At 38.7% G+C, this 19,480-nt stretch overlaps 1 protein-coding gene across 1 annotated transcript; it reads right to left on the bottom strand.

Annotated features, from left to right (window-relative positions):
* Positions 1-5,690: 5,690 nt before the first annotated feature.
* nrbp1 (nuclear receptor binding protein 1) lies at positions 5,691-18,075 on the bottom strand. The gene is made up of 18 exons (XM_033648630.2): positions 17,511-18,075; positions 17,032-17,284; positions 16,820-16,942; positions 15,140-15,241; positions 14,945-15,034; positions 14,755-14,795; positions 14,406-14,500; positions 13,171-13,254; positions 12,880-12,938; positions 12,391-12,489; positions 12,164-12,296; positions 11,221-11,311; positions 10,773-10,823; positions 10,308-10,443; positions 10,073-10,126; positions 9,903-9,966; positions 7,478-7,533; positions 5,691-7,321 (listed from the first exon to the last, which is right to left on the bottom strand). Exons 2-18 carry the CDS (start codon positions 17,254-17,256, stop codon positions 7,226-7,228), a joined length of 1,599 nt encoding a protein of 532 aa, XP_033504521.1. The 5' UTR covers positions 17,257-17,284; positions 17,511-18,075; the 3' UTR covers positions 5,691-7,225.
* Positions 18,076-19,480: the final 1,405 nt, after the last annotated feature.

Here is a 19,480-nt window from a genome sequence, read left to right as displayed (position 1 = left end):
GAGTCACCTCTGCTTCTGAGGATAAGTTCATCCGAGTCACCAGCCTCAGAAATGGCAAGTTAACAGCAGCTCAGATCAGAGACCAGATGAATGCCACACAGAGTTCTAGCAGCAGACCCATCTCTAGAACAACTGTTAAGAGGAGACTGCGCCAATCAGGCCCTCATGGTCAAATAGCTGCTAGGAAACCACTGCTAAGGAGAGGCAACAAGCAGAAGAGATTTGTTTGGGCCAAGAAACACAAGGAATGGACATTAGACCAGTGGAAATCTGTGCTTTGGTCTGATGAGTCCAAATTTGAGATCTTTGGTTCCAACCGCCGTGTCTTTGTGAGACGCAGAAAAGGTGAACGGATGGATTCCACATGCCTGGTTCCCACTGTGAAGCATGGAGGAGGAGGTGTGATGGTGTGGGGGTGTTTTGCTGGTGACACTGTTGGGGATTTATTCAAAATTGAAGGCACACTGAACCAGCATGGCTACCACAGCATCCTGCAGCGACATGCCATCCCATCCGGTTTGCGTTTAGTTGGACGATCATTTATTTTTCAACAGGACAATGACCCCAAACACACCTCCAGGCTGTGTAAGGGCTATTTGACCAAGAAGGAGAGTGATGGAGTGCTGCGGCAGATGACCTGGCCTCCACAGTCACCGGACCTGAACCCAATCCAGATGGTTTGGGGTGAGCTGGACCGCAGAGTGAAGGCAAAGGGGCCAACAAGTGCTAAACACCTCTGGGAACTCCTTCAAGACTGTTGGAAAACCATTTCAGGTGACTACCTCTTGAAGCTCATGGAGAGAATGCCAAGAGTGTGCAAAGCAGTAATCAGAGCAAAGGGTGGCTATTTTGAAGAAACTAGAATATAAAACATGTTTTCAGTTATTTCACCTTTTTTTGTTAAGTACATAACTCCACATGTGTTCATTCATAGTTTTGATGCCTTCAGTGAGAATCTACAATGTAAATAGTCATGAAAATAAAGAAAACGCATTGAATGAGAAGGTGTGTCCAAACTTTTGGCCTGTACTGTATGTGCTTTTCTCTCTTTGACACGTCAAAAGCCCCGTTTCCACTGAGCAGTACGGTACAGTTTAGTTCGGTACTGTTTCCACTGCAAAAAGTTGTGGATGGTACCAATGGAACCGTTCCGTACTGTCCCCATTTTCGTCCCCCCTCTGTTGGGGGACCTAGCACACAGATCTGGTCTCAAAAAGTGGAGATGTGAACTCTGCAGTCTGTTGATTGGTCAATAGCGGACGGTCACTCTGCTCATGGCTGAGTTGATATTAAATCCTCACTCAGAGAAAAAAAAAGTGTCGTGGAGCGTAGTTCCTGTGGGCTCCAGCAACACTAAACCCCTGAGCTTGCCTGAAAAGGACTGAATGCACAAACCTGCTATTTTTAAATATCCCATAGAGAGAGACTCTCACTGCAGCCTGTTTTATTTTGTTCTGAAAATAACGGTGTGCAGCCTCGTTCTGTGGACGATAAACGAGATGCAGACTGATAAAGGAGGAAATACAGTGAGTGCTGGACGGAGCAGTGGGTGACAACAACCCCGCCCACATTTAAGAGTACTGTTTGTGGTGGAAACGCTAGGGTCTAGGTACCATGTCTGAAGGGTTACTTTTGGTTCCAAAGGTACCATACTGAAAGTGTTTGGTAGAAAGGGGGCTGAACTGTCTCTTGTGAAAAAGGCCCGTAAAAATCTGATGATGTCATGCTGCAGTGGATTTAGTAAAGGTTTTCCTTTGGACTGAATACTACTCACTGAAGTCTAAATATGAATATACGTGATAATATTGAATTATCCCCAAAGCATAGTTAGTTGTGTTTATGGACTACCTTTAAATTTAAGGATAAAATAAACCTTTATTCAATGAAACACAAATATTAGGTCCAAACAATATTCTATTTGCAATTTTCTCAAAGCATAAATATAATTTATTAATTAACTTTAACATATGCTGAGTTTTAAGGAAAGTATGTCTGTGACTGTAAATAGTGGATTAAGATTATTTGAATTGTGCTGAAATTCAGATGAAAGTCATCAAAATCAGACTTTTAAAATCTAAGATGTGTTTTGGAATGAGACCCTTCAGAGTTGTGGACATTTTGATGTCACAGGTGTCGTATTTGTGCAAAGCTTCCCAGCTGCAATATGGAAGTTTCTTGAGAACAATTTGCAGCGATGAAGATAAAGTTGAGGAGAAGAATATCTCTTTCAACTGACAGCTAACAGCTACATTTGGCAGCTCTCGGCTCAAGAAAGGCAAACCTCTGGAAAAGAGATACAGTGTGAAGAAGTGGACTGAGTGTTTCCACTTTGTTTGCCAGAATCAGACTTCGTCCACGAGTCAAAGTGGAGTTGTGAATAACAAGGAATGGTGTTGACCAAACATGGTTCATGAATTTAATTACTGTGCCTATATACATTACTTTTAAACTGGGAAGTAAAAAAACAAATTTAATGTGAAAGAGTAATGTGTTTGAATTGAAGTGCTATGTACTGTTTTTGTAGTTTTTTGTTTGTTTTCTTTCTTTTTTTTTTAAATTCACTGTACAGAATTGAAAATATCCACGCAGCTGAAAAACACTCATGAACTGGATGTCGCCATTTTGGTAGCTTTTTATTTAGAGTGTGTTTCTAGAGTGTTTTATATCAAAAATATTTTTTAGTCTTGCTGTACTTTTATTATACTGCTGTAATTTTGTACGGCACTGTGTTTGTCAGCATGAAATGTGTTTTATTCAACAGTTATTTGAGCACACATTGTGACTTTAAGTATGTACATGAATATACTTGTACAAGGGCTACAGTTTCTTAAAATTTTGAACAAATAACTCCAACAGTGATGCTCTGAGGGTACAGATCACACTCTGATACACCCGAAAGGGTTTTTTTTTTGTATAAATAATTTAAATAATTGAACTTTGTCTCATTTGTATGTGTCCATACATTATTTTACTTGGAACCGAATTTTTTTTTTTTTTTATAAATCATAATCCAAAATGTACCTTTCTTTTTGCAATAGAAACAACAAAATTAGATTATTTTAGTTACATAAATTAATGTTTTAGCCTAAAGTCGGTGAAACTCTCCAGAAAAGAAAACATTTTCTGTTGTGACAAGTACTTTTTCTTCTTTCCTAAATTGTTCCACATACATGCATCCTGAACAGTTTAAGGTGGGACTCCTTTTAGAAGTCTAGATATAAAGCAAAGAAATATTTTTACCTCAGGAGGATGCACTTAAGGAGCACTTAAGCTTGTCATTAAAAAGGTCATGATAGAGGATGTCATAAAAAATGTGATATAAAAGTAACAGTATAGTATGTCATAAAAAGTCATGAACAAAACACCATAGCGTAGTATATGGTCAAAAATCACGAAAAGCGTCATAGTATAGTATGTCCCCAAAAATCATTGAAAAGATGTCCGCAAACATGAAAAACTCATACTGTAGTATGTCGTCAAAAATAATGAAAATAGATCATAGTATAGTATGTTGTCAAATATCACAAAAAAATGTAATAGTATAGTATGTTGTCGAAAATTATAAATAAAAGTCATAGTATAGCATGGCGTCAAAAATCATGAAAAAGCATCATAGTATATTATGTCGTCAGAAATAGTGAAAAAACGTCATAGTATAGTATGTCGCCAAAAATCATTCAATAAATGTCATAGTATAGTATGTTGTCAAAATTCACGAAAAAACGTCATAGTATAGTATGTTGTCAAAAATCATGAAAAAAACGTCAGAATAGTATGGTCAGAAATCATGAAAAGTTGTCATAGTATGTCGTCAAAAATCAAAAAAAAGTCATAATATTGTATGTCATCCAAAATCATGAAAAAAAGTCATAGTATAGTATGTTGTCAAAAATCACAAAAAACGTCATAGTAGTATGTGGTCAAAAATTATAAATAAAAGTCATAGTATAGCATGTCGTCAAAAATAATGAAAAAACATCATACTATGTTATGACGTCAAAAATCATGAAAAAAAGTCATAGTATAGTATGTCGTCAGAAATCACAAAAAAGGTCATAGTATAGTGTGTCCCCAAAAATCATTCAATAAATGTCATAGTATAGTATGTCGTCAAAAATAATGAAAAAACATCATACTATAATATGTTGTCAAAAATCATGAAAAAAAAGTCATAGTACAGTATGTTGCCAAAAATCATTCAATAAATGTCATAGTATAGTATGTGGTCAAAAATGATTTAAAAAACCCCCCGTCATAGTATAGTATGTCGTTGAAAATTATAAATAAAAGTCATAGTATAGTATGTCGTCGAAAATTATAAATAAGTCATAGTATAGTATGGTGTCAAAAATCATTCAATAAATGTCATAGTATAGTATGTCGTCAGAAATAATGAAAAAACATCATACTATGTTATGACGTCAGAAATCATGAAAAAAAAAGTCATAGTATAGTATGTCGTCAGAAATCACAAAAAAGGTCATAGTATAGTGTGTCCCCAAAAATCATTCAATAAATGTCATAGTATAGTATGTGGTCAAAAATGATTTAAAAAAAACCCCCGTCATAGTATAGTATGTCGTCGAAAATTATAAATAAAAGTCATAGTATAGTATGTCGTCGAAAATTATAAATAAAAGTCATAGTATAGTATGTCGTCGAAAATTATAAATAAAAGTCATAGTATAGTATGGTGTCAAAAATCATTCAATAAACGTCATAGTATAGTATGTCGTCAAAAATCATGAAAAAAACCCCATCATAATATAGTATGTGGTCAGAAATCATGAAAAATTGTCATAGTATAGTATGTCATCAAAAATCATGAAAAAACGTCATAGTATAGTATGTTGTCAGAAATCATGAAAAAACATCATAGTATAGTATGTTGTCAGAAATCATGAAAAAACGTCATAGTATAGTATGTTGTATGAAATCATGTAATTAAAAGAAAATGTCACAAAAAGTCATAGTATAGTTTGCCAAGAGTCACCAAAAGGCCTACTTTAATATGCCTAAAATCCATCAAAAAAACATTATAAAAGTCATAGTTAAGTTTCTCAAAACGCGGCCTGTAGGCCAATATTGGTCCACAGAGACATTCCGTACGGCTCCAGAAGATGACATAAAATTCATGTTACATTTTAATCATCCACGCTCCATATCAGTACTTTCACTTTCAGTAGCTTACATTTAATACACGTCTTGGCTGCTACATCAAACTGTGCCCCCTATCAAATGTCTGACGGGTTAGTGATAACAACTTGTATTGAACTACTGGCAGCATGGCAGCTAGTGGCACCTCATGAGTGTCATGGTAAAAATATTCTGTCATCAGTGATATTGCTATTAGCTTAAGTTAGCGATTTCTGTGGACAGCTCAGCAGGTTAATAAGATGGAAAACATTTTATTTATGTGTGTTCTTTTCTCGTGTGGCCCTTTATCATGTGCTGGCTCCCTAAACTGACACTCCTCTTATTATTGAAGTCGTTGTTCTCTAGTGTTCTGATATGACTAATGGCAGCCTGAGATAAACAGACTGTTGATACTGCAGTTATCAAACCTTGACAAGCCCAGCTTCAGGGGCCCCAACTCTTAGCCTGGGAACCACTGTGAAGTCTTTAATTTCCTTCCAAATACACTTTCTTTGATCATGAATGTCGACAACACCAAACAAAGACGCAAGTGCTGATAGTGTACATTTTTATTTCAGGAAGTGAAAAAAAGGGGGGTAAATGCATTGCAGAAACAGAGCACAGTGTCCAGCATACAAGATGGTTACAAGCATGCCAGGCAGTTCCACACTTGTATCTCGAAGTATCTACAGACCCTTCAGAAGGTAGTCATGGCATAGAGCCGACTGGAGCACTGACTACAGGTTTAAACGCCGCCATTTCCAATTCATCCTCCCATTTGTTGCTAGGAAGCCAGAGGACATTTTCCGACAAGATATAAAAGTGTACAGCAGTGCAAACTAACAGAGAGAGATCCCCAAACAGTTAACATAGAAGGGTGGTCGGAGCTAATACGTGAGTATCTACATGGCGAGAGCAGAGTTTTAGCTCTGGCGTCACACAGGAAACTGGTGATTCAGAGTTGCGTGATCTGAATTTTGACGGGCCTAAGCTGACAAAACTTTCTCTCTATCACCATCGCTGCTAAAATGAGAATTGAACCAACACCTGAAGCGAGCTTGCTGCATGCATCAGTTTCCACGTAGACATAGAAAAGCACACATGCATCCGCAACTGTTGAGGAACATCCATCAGATCATGTGCTTCAACCTCTCCTGCGTAAAACGTCACCTGACGACCATGGCCTAATCGGTATGTGCTGCAACGGGCTACTTTGAGAACAGAAGCTACAGTAGTAGTTGGACCACAGTCATAGAAAATAACAGCGTGATGTAAAGAAAGAGCAAGTTAAAGCATACATTCAAACAACCACCGGCCTTAGTGCTGCAAGTGACGTACAGTACACACTCAAGAAAAATACACAAATAAATAGTTTGATTTTTTTTATATATATTTTAGCTGCAGCTCTTCAGATTGTGTTGCGGCTGCAGGTGTCATGACTACGTTATATGATGACAGAATTTTGAAGTAAAAAGTGACATCTGTTGCGTTGCTAGCTTGATGCGTTTGAGAGCCTTCGAAAACCGATACAAGGTAGGAAGATGCCTCACTCGCTGCTTGAGAGAAAGTTTAAAGGACCAGACTTAATCTTACAACACCATAACACATACACTTCAGTATGCCGGGACAAAGAGTTTTTTTTTTTTATACAGACAACTATTAAACAGTTTTAAGTAAAAATGTTTAAAATACAGTTTTAATACTGACTTAAGGAAAATGCTGCTGTATCCAGTTTTATTTAGCTTACCTCTGTCTTCACTATTTGAGAAGTGAAAGAAATAAGCCAAAAAAGGGAACACGTTTGTATTTTCCTTTAAGTTGCGACTAGGATTTCCTCTTTTAAAAGAGAAGCAGATGGCTGTATTGGGTGGGAGAGAAAAAAAAATAAGATAGAAAGCGACGACCACTTAGTGGCAGCTTTTCCCACCAGAAGATACGACAGACAACAGGCCGCAGGATCTGCAACCAAACAAAAGGCTTCCTCCTCTGTCTTCGCAAAGCTTTCCCGCAACTCAGAGATGTGGAGCAAAAAGCTAGTCCTGTCGTAGAGGACGAGGAGGGCTGAAAGAAGGCCGATGTGAGTCCTCCGCTACGAGGAAACAGTCACCGGATTGAGAGAACCGTTCCGGCTGTAGAACTTTGAAAAGGCCTCTTCAAGAACGGATGTGAGTCGCGGCTGGTCGCCCTGAAATGGAGAGACAGCGAGGTTAAAAATATCCCCGGGGCTTGTTGTGGTTATGCTACTAATAGCATGTGTGTTCAGGTCAGCAGGGTCATAATGATGATGATGATGATGATGATGATGATGATGATGATGATGATGATGATGAACTCCACTAACCTCACTGATGAATCCCAGCTGGACGAGCTCCACAGCCAGCTCCTGCACGTTCTCATCTGAACAGACATACAAGCAGTCAGAACACATACATGATGGCAGGGTGATGAGATGCATCTCTCCTTTTTTTTTTTGGTAACAACTGTGTCACACTAGTGTTATCAGCTCTCACATAATGAGCCTTAAAGTATTTCAGTTTGTTACTCAAGTGATTAAAGGTGCAGCAGGTGGAGTTTGGATCGAAACACTATGTTCTACCAGTGTCCACACTGAATATCAGCACTCATTTCTGTTTTCAAGGGTGAAACTATTTTCTCCACAATCACTGATCACACTGTTAAGAAGCAGAAAAATAACTTTATTTCAGTCTGAATTCTTTCTGAATCTCCAACGTTAGTCTGGGTGTTTAACCCTTTAAAGTATTTAAACCTTTGAACGCTGAGCAGCAAATTGGTGCAATTTCTTTCAAAAACACGGTGAAAAGGCAGTGAGAAACTTGGTAAGTTGGTAAAAATATATATCTATTTGATAATATATATATTGATATATATTTTTACTTGGTAAAAATAATAGATTTAGTTTTTTTTCCCCTGGAAAATATGTACATAGCTTGGGGAAAATTATATTTATAATGACATATTTTAAATTATGGTACATAATTATTATAATTTTTTAGCACTTCTTCCAATTCTTTTCCTTCTTTGTGTGTTTTTAACATTCTTTTCTTTTTTAAAAACTAATTTTCTTGTTTTCTTTTTTTTTTAGTTTCTTGCAAATTTTTAATATATATTTTTACTTAGTAAAAATAAAAAAAAAAATTAAAAAAGAAAAAACAGGAAAAACAAAAATAGCTAGGGAAAAATTACATTATTATAACATTATACAGTACAAAATTATTATAATTTTTGAAAACTTTTTCCAGGTCATTTCCTCATTTGTTTGTTTTTAACATTCTTTTCTCCCTCTCTCTCTTTTTTTATCAATTTTTTAAAAAAAAATTTTTTTTTAACTAATTTCCTTGTTTTTAATTTTCTCTTTTTAAATTCCTTGCAAATTGTTTATATATATTTTAACTTGCTAAAGAACTAATAGATTTAGAAAATTATTTTTTTTAAAAAGCTGGGGAAAAAGAAAATAGCTTGGGAAAAAATACTTTTATTATTACATATTTAAAATCATGGTACATAATTATTATCATTTTTAAGCACTTTTTACAGGTCATTTCCTCATTTGTTTTTAACTTACTTTTCTACTTTTTTTTTTACTTATTTCCTTGTTTTTAATTTTCTCTTTTACTAATTTCTTGCATTTTTTGGGGGGTCATTTCTTCTTTCATTGCTCATTGCCTTCTTCCCATGTTTTTGAAAGAAATCAAGCCAATGTGCTCAGGTTCCAAAGGATTAAACTTATGTCCTCTCACAGAGTCTGTGATTAAAACTGGACTTTCAGCTCTGTCAGAGAACACTGTACTGAGTTCAGACTGTTAACTTACAGCTCTCAAAATAACCGAGCCTCCTACCTGCCTGTCAAATAGCAAAAAAACAAAACAAAACATAAACCTTCTCTACACAAGCCAGATCTGAGTGGAGTCCTGTGAGGATCAACAGATAAGAAGTCCAGTGGCTGCTTACTCTGCTGTAGTTCAGTGGCTAACAAGCAAAAGCTAGCTGCTAACAGCCACCACTGCGACCAACAATCTCCAAATCCACTCCACCATCCAGAATCAGACACACACGGCTGCTTACTTGCTGCCGAATTACAGCTCTTAACTCAAGCTGACACTGCTCTAGTGTGAGCGTTTTGCTACCAAATCTATTTACTGGCATGTAAGATGTAACATGAGAAAATAACTGCTAGCACATGTGTTTCTGGGTTCCTAGTTTAAAACATTTCTCCAATACATTTCATAAAATAATTCATTAATGTTTTCCCCTCAGTTTTATTCAGTTACTTTTTTCAAGAACCAAGTTAATTTTTTTTTTTTTAAAATTTATTTATTTATTTATTTTTTTTACATTTTAACGTATTGTAGTGCTTAAATTTCCTAGTGCCAAACTAAAGTATGCCGAGCACCTTGTGCAAACCCTGGCATGTACACAAATGCAACCCACGAGCAAAATGGTGATGTGATAGAAAATGAAACTTCCAAAAGGGCAAATCTACCTTAGTTTTCAAACAATAAAGTGCCCGTGATACTAAAACTGATGGAGACACGGTGCTGTGGTGGTCTACAGGTTTAAGGTGCCAACTATTAACCAAACGTCCCCATTTTGCATGTGGTTTGACATCTTTGTTGCACGTTATTCCTTATCTCTCACATGTCAAATTACATCTATTAAATAAAAGCAAAAAATGATGATAAAAACTGAGGGCGAGAGTATTTGGTATGTTGAAATGTGTCCACGTGGCAAGAAATAAATGTACTAACTTGGTAACAAATCACAGCTTAAGTGCCTGTTGAGTTTATCCTCCAGTTTCAACAGCAGGGTCAGCTGAAAGGAGAACAAAACACTCAGAGACACAATAAAGCACTTTCACGTACAACATACAAAACTAAGGAGCAGAAACATGACTTCATCACTCAGAGTTGAAACTTACATGGTGCTTAGTGCCCTCGTCAACAGGCTCAATATTGCACTGCATCTGGAGGACCTATGAAGGGAAACAGTTTAAGATATGAAGCATCAGCATGGAGACTATCATCAGAAAACAAGCTACATGCAAATAAATAATTAAATGCAAATCCAAAAAACCTAAATGAGCACTGAAAATGAAAACCTTCTTTTGGTGACAGAGGTTTAATTCCTGTGCGGTCCTGTGCGTCAGTTCTTACCTTCCTGGTCTCGAGCTCTGCAGGTTCAGGAGTCGGGGTTTTCACTGACGGGGGCACTATGGGCGACTTCACCGTCTCCTGCTGAGGCTGTTGTGGACATGGTATCCCAAACGCAGTCAGAGGATAGATCCCATTCCTGATACATCAAAAGAAAAAGGGGCATAACTTCAGGACAACTGCAGCTGATTTCATGCTGCGCAGTTCTGCCCTCAACACCAGAGGGTATCTTTAAAACTTGGGTTTTGCTGACTGTGCATGTATGTAACATACATACGATGCCCTACTTTAGATTTTCCATGTTTGACTGCATACAACAACGATTTTTGTTGTGTCAGTGGAGGGTGAGCAATTCTCATTTTATTTCCCCACTTATCTTTTACTAGCTGTTCCAGACATTCGAGCCAGAATCTTCAAATCAACAGCAAATTTATTTCCAAGTACGTTGTATCATAACGGTTTTCTTACCTTACATCTTCCAGGAACTTGTCCAGCTCAAGGGCAGGAAACTGAGAGAGCCTGAAACAGAAGAAAGGCTGTTATTTATTTTGAACGTTCAGCCAATCGGGACCAGAGAGTGAATGAATCTTTAACTCAGTTAAAAGGAAAAAGCTGGGCAACATGGGCAACTTTTCATTCCACTCCCCTCAAGCCTGAAAGTTCAGGTGTTGCATCATTTAACTGTAACACAACCTTTAGGACCAAGAAAACATAACACTGACACAAGAGCAGAATAATATAATGACAAAAAGTACAGACAGAATCTTGTCAGTGTTTTACATATGTGGATATAAATATCCAGTTGGATTAAACGTGATCATACGAAGACAGAAAACCAAAACTTTCCTTCCTTCACCAGAGTTTGTGATCCAGTTATCTCTATACGTCAGTGTTGTGGGATTTTACTCAGACTTACTTCATCTGAACTCCATCCTTGGCCTCAACAATCACCAAGTTGGGGTCCATGTTCTTTGTCATCTCTTCTAAAGCATTTTCTGGAATCATATCTACAGGCAAACAGAGAAGATGGCATTCACCCATCTATTTTATTTTTGTGACTGTGCATGGTTGGTTTTGGGGCATCATGTCCTATAAACAAAATTAATAAGGTCATCATTCTTTGGCATATGAATAATGGCTGATTTGGCCTTGTAAGAAAACACTTCAGACAGACCTTGAGTTGTCTTGCTTTGGTCCGAATCAGAGACTTATTTTGTTTCAAAGTTGCATAATTGCCAAGAGTTGGTTCATGTTCTCACGGCAGTATTTACAAGCTGCTCTTGATTGGTCAGAATTTCAATGTGGGAAAAATCCAGGAAGTAAACAAAATGTTGAAGAAGAGTACACTTGCAAGATAAATGCAACAATTAACAATCTTTTTCCCACTGTGCCCTCTACTGGTTATTTCTCCTGCTAATCTCCAGATTTCACAGTGATATACAAATCAAATGGGTGTTTCTCATGTGTTTCTGTCTGGGATATGTGTTCCCAGATAGGACAGGAGGACAGTATAATCTCCTTAACACAGTATGTTGCAGTATCTGACAACCCAGTGTGGAGCATGTGATGTTGACCCTGCCTGACTGAACTCGCGTCAGCTTCTGCCTCAAGACTGAAAATCTCTCTTTGTCAAACTGCTCTGTGCACCTTCTGGTACATTTCATATGTTTATTTTTACTGTAACCCATGAATGTATGACTACTTTCACATCCTTGTATTTATTCTAGTCATCTGTGGTGTAGGGTTATATAAGGGCAGGGGCCCTTGGGGGTAGGCCATTTGCTGAAATCCCCCGAAAAATCTCCCCTTTTTCACAGCCCAATGTCAGCAGGTATGACACTGTGTGTGTTTCCACTCACGTTGGTGGCTGACGATGCAGTGTGCAGCCAGCAGCTTGAGTAAGGGCACCTCAAACAAGGCCTGGTGAAACAGCAGCTCCTTCGCTGTGGGTCGCTTACTGGGGTCCAACTCCAGACACTTCTGGATAAATTCCTGAGAAAGCATGAGGGGGGAAAAAACTCACGTTGATGGATTTATTTTCCAAACAGCCATGAAGGCTTTAAATGCTTGCTTCTGCTTCACTCACCCGTTGCAGTGGGTCCTCTAGGGACTGAATGGCACTGTTTATGGCTTCTTGGGACACATAAGACGAATCTCCATTACTCTGGATTTCCAACACAGCCATCTGAGGGGAAGGATTGGACAAAGAAGGGTGTCGATTGGAAGTGAGTCATAAATACAAACAACAAAATGTCAACAGCAGCCACTCTCATATTACATAACGCTTTTTTGGGACACTGATCATCACTTCAGACCTGGCTGCTAAGTGTCTTTTACACCAAAAACAGAGTTATTTAAATTGCCACATTTCCTGTCTTGCAAACAACCGACATCCTGATTTCTATTCCTGTGACGGCTGCAAAAAGCAAACTAACACTATCTTAAAGCAAACTTTTAAAAAAAGTCACTCCAGCTTTAGAGATGCTTCGTGCTGCTACATCGGTGCAATACCAGTCAAGCATATTTTCCGTAAACAAAAGAACGAGTGATTATGCAGAACAAGGGCTCCTCTCACCTCTAAGGCGCACATTCCAAAGGAATAGATATCCACGGCTGTGGTAACATTGGCAACAGCTGAAAACAGAAATAACAACACAGTTACGGTATGTGAGACAAATCACAGGATCTTTTTTTTGGCGATTGCCTTTATTGGACAGATGAAAGAGAGAAGCAGACAGGAAACGAGGAGAGAGAGAGAGATTCAACATGCAACAAAAGGTCCCTAGATTGAACCAGCGGTGATGATTTTGTTTGGCTTACGCTCAAAAACTTACAGGACTTTTGATGACAAATGACAGGATCTTACCTCCATATTCTGGAGCAAAGAAGTGAAGGCTCTTCTGCTCTTCCCGGCAGGTTTTCACATGGTTATTGATGGTGTCTGGAGCGACTGAAAAATGGGGAAAAGTTTTAGTAACAGCAACACCAATACAAGACATAGCACTAACAATAACAGTGAGGGCATCTGTAGTATGTAGGGATGGACAGATTTATCAGCTGAAACGGGCCGTGTTGACAATCATCGGCCCATCTGCAAATAAGATGACATTCACCAACGCCAGTGGCCGATAGTTTTCTGTTCTGTCACATCAATTTTGCGCAGGATAAAAAGCAGGGCTTGAGACTGACAGCGTCCCGTCATCCCAGGGACAATAGAAAACGTGTCTGGAACAAACAGAAATCTTCCCCAGGACACCTTCGGGAACAAAGGACGCAGTAAACTCACTCTTGATGCATCAGGGGATGCTCTGTATTCATTCCCTGTATGATTTATTTATTTATTTATTTATTTATTTACACATACACATATACACACACACTGTATATATATATAATATTTGAAAGAAGTAATACTTACTACAATTGAAAAGCATAAAAGCAATTGTCAATGTATGGCTACACACACACACATCCAAAAAGGAGTGGGAGGAAGTATAAACTTACTGAATCCCACCACTTCTCCATCAGTCATCGAGTGAAATGAAACAGACAGCTGCCTAGATAACGTATACCTTAAACTCTTCTAAATATACATGCTACATTGTGAACAGCAAATCTGTGTTGAAGTCGGCAGGAGGAGAGCTTGTTAACGTTAGCTGTAGGCAGAGGGTTGCTGGAACTAACTGCTGACAGAGGTCACAATGAGTTTCATTATGGTGCGTTCACGCTCTGTTCAGTACAAATGAGTATTGGGCGAAGGTTAATAACGTTCTCATGATTTTCTCACATGTAATCTTGTAAAATTAAGTTTTTGGCAAAAAACTTGAATAGATACAGTTTTTGAAGAAGAAATTTGTTAGTGTTTCCATAGCAAAATAAAACAGATATTAGAGAGGTTAGGAGAGTTTGGTTTAGTGCTTTTTATAATAAAAAGTGGGGAATAAATAACAACAAAAACAAAATAAGCAGTCAACAAAAAAATTGGCAACGGTGCATTCCTGGTAGTATAGAAAACAACCATAAAGCTAAAGAGAGACGAAACACCGGCTTTACATTGTCCTGATGTTATCTTAGATCTCTGTTGCTTTAACTGATCTCTACCTGAGCCGATCTTGATGAGGCCATTGTGCTGGATGAAGATGGTGTCACAGGTCAGGTTGCCATGAATGATGGGAGATTCACAGGAATGCAGGTAGCTGGAGAAGTGCAAGCAAAGGTTATGTCAATAAAGCACCTGCCACAACACCACAGGACAAACAAGTCTTTTTGTTTGCAGCTGGTAATTCTAAAATGCACACGCCACTTTCAAGACAAATATGAATTTTTTTAATTGACTGGGACTATGTAACATCGCTGACTAATGGCAGTTGTTGTAAAAACATCTTTGTATTTGGACTGTGAATTGTGTCAAGAAGTAGTTCACAGATATTTGCACTTTTGTTCTACTCACCTGAGAGCAGACAGTATTTGTGTGCACCAGCGCTTCCAGGCCTGTCAGAAGAGACATAAAGGTTACAGAAATTGAAGTTAATGCAAAACATAGCTTTTAAGAAACTAAACAGACTAAACAGGGTTTTAAATCAACTGTAAATCAACTTATTTTCAAAATCCGTTGATGAGTTACAGCAGAGATTTCACACCTTTTCATTCATGGTCTTGTGGTTTTTCTTCGTCTTTTTCAAAAACTGTTTGAGACTTCCCGAAGACATGTACTCAGTGATGAAAATAACCTGCAGACAAAAAGACGACATACAAAGATATTAGCTTAAAATCCACTGCACTCAACACTTTCTATATGATGAGATAAAAAGAGGATGTTGGAGATGAGCTCTTACCCTCGCTCTGTTCTCTTTGACATCTGCCCAGTACTTGTGGAACTTCACAATGTTCAAATGCTCCAGCTGGATCAGATTGTCAAAAACGGCTTTGACTTTTTCCTGTGGGGAAAAACAGAAAAAAAAAATTCAACTTTAAAAGGTACATTATACACCAGTAACACTCACCAGTCAAGGTAAAAGCCAATCCCAGATTCACTCTCGTTTAGCTTTTTGGCTCACTATATTTTTTTATTTTTTTATTTATTGTCTCTTGGATGCCTGCTGCTTACAGTCAGGCACCTGGATGCTACCTCTTTTATAAAGCCCCGACCTCACCTGAGCGCTGTGGGAGTTCACGCCCATGAACATCCCAAACACAGAAACACACTTGTAATGGGTCATAAGATGAGTGAGAGAGATTACTTCTGTTTGAGTCTGTACACTGCTTTTTCGTTTATCTTTACACGTGAATGCAGACATCATTTTTATTCATTTTATTTCATTTATTAAACAGGGGCAGTGCACAGCTACGTAGCTGCACCAGAGTTAACTGTAAGCTAATTTTCATCTGTAGTCCCTGGGCAGGAAACTCTGCTAAGAGACACCATCATATAAAAACCACAATAATGAAATAGAACATATTCATCATGACACAGTGGCTTCAGCAATAACAGCAACAACAACAATATGACTACAACACTGAGACACTACCACAACAATAAAACTACAGCATTGAGATATAACAAGATTTTATAATGTTTGAACAAGTGTTTGAGTTCATGTGTGATGAATACATGATGTCATACGTCATTAACCATAGCATATAATCCATGGTGTCACATTTAAATTGAATTAACTGTTGTATTGCAAACAAGATTTAACAATTCAGACTGAGTAAGCTCATTATGTCTTCACAATATATTGATTCTTAATGGCCTGACCTGCTCTTGGTCAGTGGGTCGGACAGACTATCGTGTAAGTGCAAGGTCAAATTCAAATTCCACAGCTGTAAATGAGCATCCATTACAAGCGGCTCGAGGGCTGACTCCTTAAAAGCTCTGTTAGACTGAGAACATAATTTTCTTCCTGTCACATATGTATTAAAACTGAAAAGCTGGGTGTTGCAAACAGTCTTGCACTAACTGGTCCCTGACCAGCCGTACTCAAGGGCATCCAGTAGCTAGAAACAGAAATACTACCTCATTATTGTGTTTTTATTTTTAAAAAATGAGACAGACTGGATCTTGTGTCATTTCCGCAAACCAAGATAAGAGTGAGATAATAGAAACAACTTTAGGATGATGCAAAACCACCTAGACAAATGCCTAAAATGCCAAAAGGTTTAAGCAAACAAGAACCTCCGACTTATTCCACTCTGCTGACTCACTCCCCTTCAAATTTCCAAAAACTGTTTCAGCGACTGTTCAGCTACAGTGTGTACTTTGCTGTGCTGCTGGCAGCAACAAGTCTGATCGCTCACTAGCCTAAGGAGCTTAAAGCCAGAGGGGGATATGAAAAGCAGCAGGCTTCTACATTGTTAGAGAGATCACAGTAAAGAATGCAACAGAACACAAGAAACACAATCCTTAAACCTTGTCGAAACCTCTCATTCCTTAAATCCTTTAATCGATACAATGATCTCTATTATGTTGTAGTGCACAGACACAAGTGGCTGCATAGACATCGCGCTGCACCCACCTCCTGGAGTTTGAAATTCTTCCTCTCTGAGAACATGACCTCATTCCACACCACCTCAACTCCTTCCTCAGTGTCCATGGCCAAGTAAGCATTATCGATCCCAGGGACGTTGCGCTGATTCACCTACAAAAGGAAGACAAAATAAAGCATCAGGCCTAATTTATACCTTAGTGAAGGTAAACTTGACCCCTCCGCAGAAATATATCCCCTACCTCTTCTCTGCGCTTCTGCCAACGTCCACACGGGCTTTCCTCCAAAATCTCTGACTCATCTTCACTCTCCTCTTCCTCATCCTCCGTGGCAGCGGTGGCTGGAGGCTGGGTCACCATGGACACGGGGGGAGAGACAGATGACACTCCTTGACCTGTGGCTGCAGCTGCCTCTGCCTTCACTTCCTGGGCAGTGTCCGAGGCCTGCTTGTTCTCTCCCTCAGACATCTTCTTGGTTGTCAGGCCCAACAGCCAGCTGTGACACACACACGCAGACATGCCCACAATCAATATCAGCGTCTAAGTCAATGACAATGGGCTGTTGAGGAAGTACCAGGCAAACTAGCTTGACAGCAATGGTATGCACTTGGTGGTTGCAGCTGAGTAATAACCTCTGAGACTTTGCAGGAGAAGTTAGCTTGATTAGCACTGCACAGAAAAGGCCGAAATAAACTGTATCACAAATATGAGGTAGTACATACGTTTTAAAAACAGGAAATGTAACGATGCCAGCTCCAGTTTATCAGACTCCAACAGTCGCAGCGTTATTTGGTTAGCTTTCTTAGCTAAAAAAATCTTCGAGTTGCAGCTAGCTCTGTGACGCTGCTAGCTCCTTGGCTATGGTGCGTTACTAACTCAACTGGCGAGCATTTAACTAACAACGTCCACCGCTTTCTTCACTTCAACGCTAAACGCCGCTCGGTGTTTTAACTCGCTAGCCAGCTAACTAGCTAGCTAGCTAGCGACGGTTTTAGCAGCCCTCCGCCCCTTGCTGCTTCTCAAGACTCCGGCTAATGTGTGCTCTGAAAATTAGCCACTGCTAATGTGAGTTAACTAGACAACACAACAACAGCAGCGCCCGTCCGAGACGCGTTCACTGATTATTAACATCACAACAGTTCACAGATACTCGACAGGAGAAACAAGGAGGGGTTAATGATGTCATTAGCTTTATATCCTCGAACAACAACGGCTGACTGACTTGAAGGCTAGCTACACATTTAGCCAGATATGATGGCGACAACTTCCAGATGCACACTGCACTACGAGCTCCGTAACGTCAGAGCCGAGTATGGTTGCCAGATATGGTTTGTCCCGTCCCCCTTCTGCGGTGTTCAAATGGCAAGGCAAGGCAGCTTTATTTCTATAGAACATTTTATACACAAGGGCAATTCAAAGTGCTTTACAGAGCAATACAATATAAAACATAATAAAGGATACAGAAAAGAGTAAAGAGAAAAACATATAAAAGGTAAAAAATAATTAGTAAATGATTTACAATTAAAAAAACACCTTTAAAAATAGCAAAAGTGCAGGTAAGAGGTACAAATATAAAAAAGTTATTTAAAATTATTTTAAATTGAGTTTGAAAAATACGGTTGCAGTCATTACAGTCAGGGCTCGTCCAACATCATCTGGGAGGTTATCCCAGGTTTGTGCTGTATGATAACAAAACGCCAGGGATGGTCAATAGGCCGGCCTGGAGCAACTTTGTTTTCAGTGATGCAAACGGGATGGAAGATGGTTATATGCTATTATGAACATACAGTGAGTAATTTCACCCAAGAAGCATAGAATATACTAATTATGGGGAAGGCAGAGACTTGGCTTGGGAACTGGGGGTTGCTGGTGCAAGTCCCCGTACGGACCAAATATGGAGCCTTGACTGGCAGCTGGAGAGGTGCCATTACGGCTATACATAATGGAAAAAAATCACGTTTTTTTTAAATGGCTATGGTTACACAATCTAAACATACTTTTCTGCAGCTGAAATTTTATTTATTTTAAGTCACAGATTTTGCACCAGACCATCACATATGCACTTATATAAACTTTAAGTTACAAACTTTCTTAATCAAGACCACCTATAATTTGATATGGAGGGCATATTTAAGAAGAAGAAGAAAAATAACATATACCTTTTTTGATACTTTATTTCCCCCCACAGTGAAATTCAATTTTTTTCACTCTGTTGTCATATACACACAGTGCCTTGGAAAGGCATCCCAAGCAGTTGAGGGTTCAGGGCCTTGCACAAGGGCACCTCGGCAGTGCCCAGGGCGCAAACTGGCACCCCTCCAGCTACCAGTCCACACTCCATACTCGATCTGTACAGGAAGTTAAGTCGGTGACTCTGTGGCTCCCAAGCCAAGTCTCTATGGACTGATCTGCTGCCACCCCTTACTACTGCTGCGACTGCTGCTACTACTACTGGTGATAATAACGACAACAATAATAATAATAATAATAATAATAATGAGTGTATAATTAATAGATAGCATGAGGCAATGTTATCCAGGAAAAGGAAAAAAATAGTTAAAATATTTGAAATTCTAAAAATAGAGATACTCATGGCAGTCAAGCCAAAAAAGAAGATAGAGTCAGACAGCAATTATGTTTACCATTTCATAATTTTGACTAAAAAAAGTTCTTATTTCCTAGCATCCCATAC

The sequence above is a fragment of the Epinephelus lanceolatus genome, chromosome 13, assembly GCF_041903045.1.
Source record: "Epinephelus lanceolatus isolate andai-2023 chromosome 13, ASM4190304v1, whole genome shotgun sequence".
NCBI classification, from domain to species: Eukaryota; Metazoa; Chordata; class Actinopteri; order Perciformes; family Serranidae; genus Epinephelus; species Epinephelus lanceolatus.
This window is presented reverse-complemented; position numbering and strand designations above follow the sequence as displayed.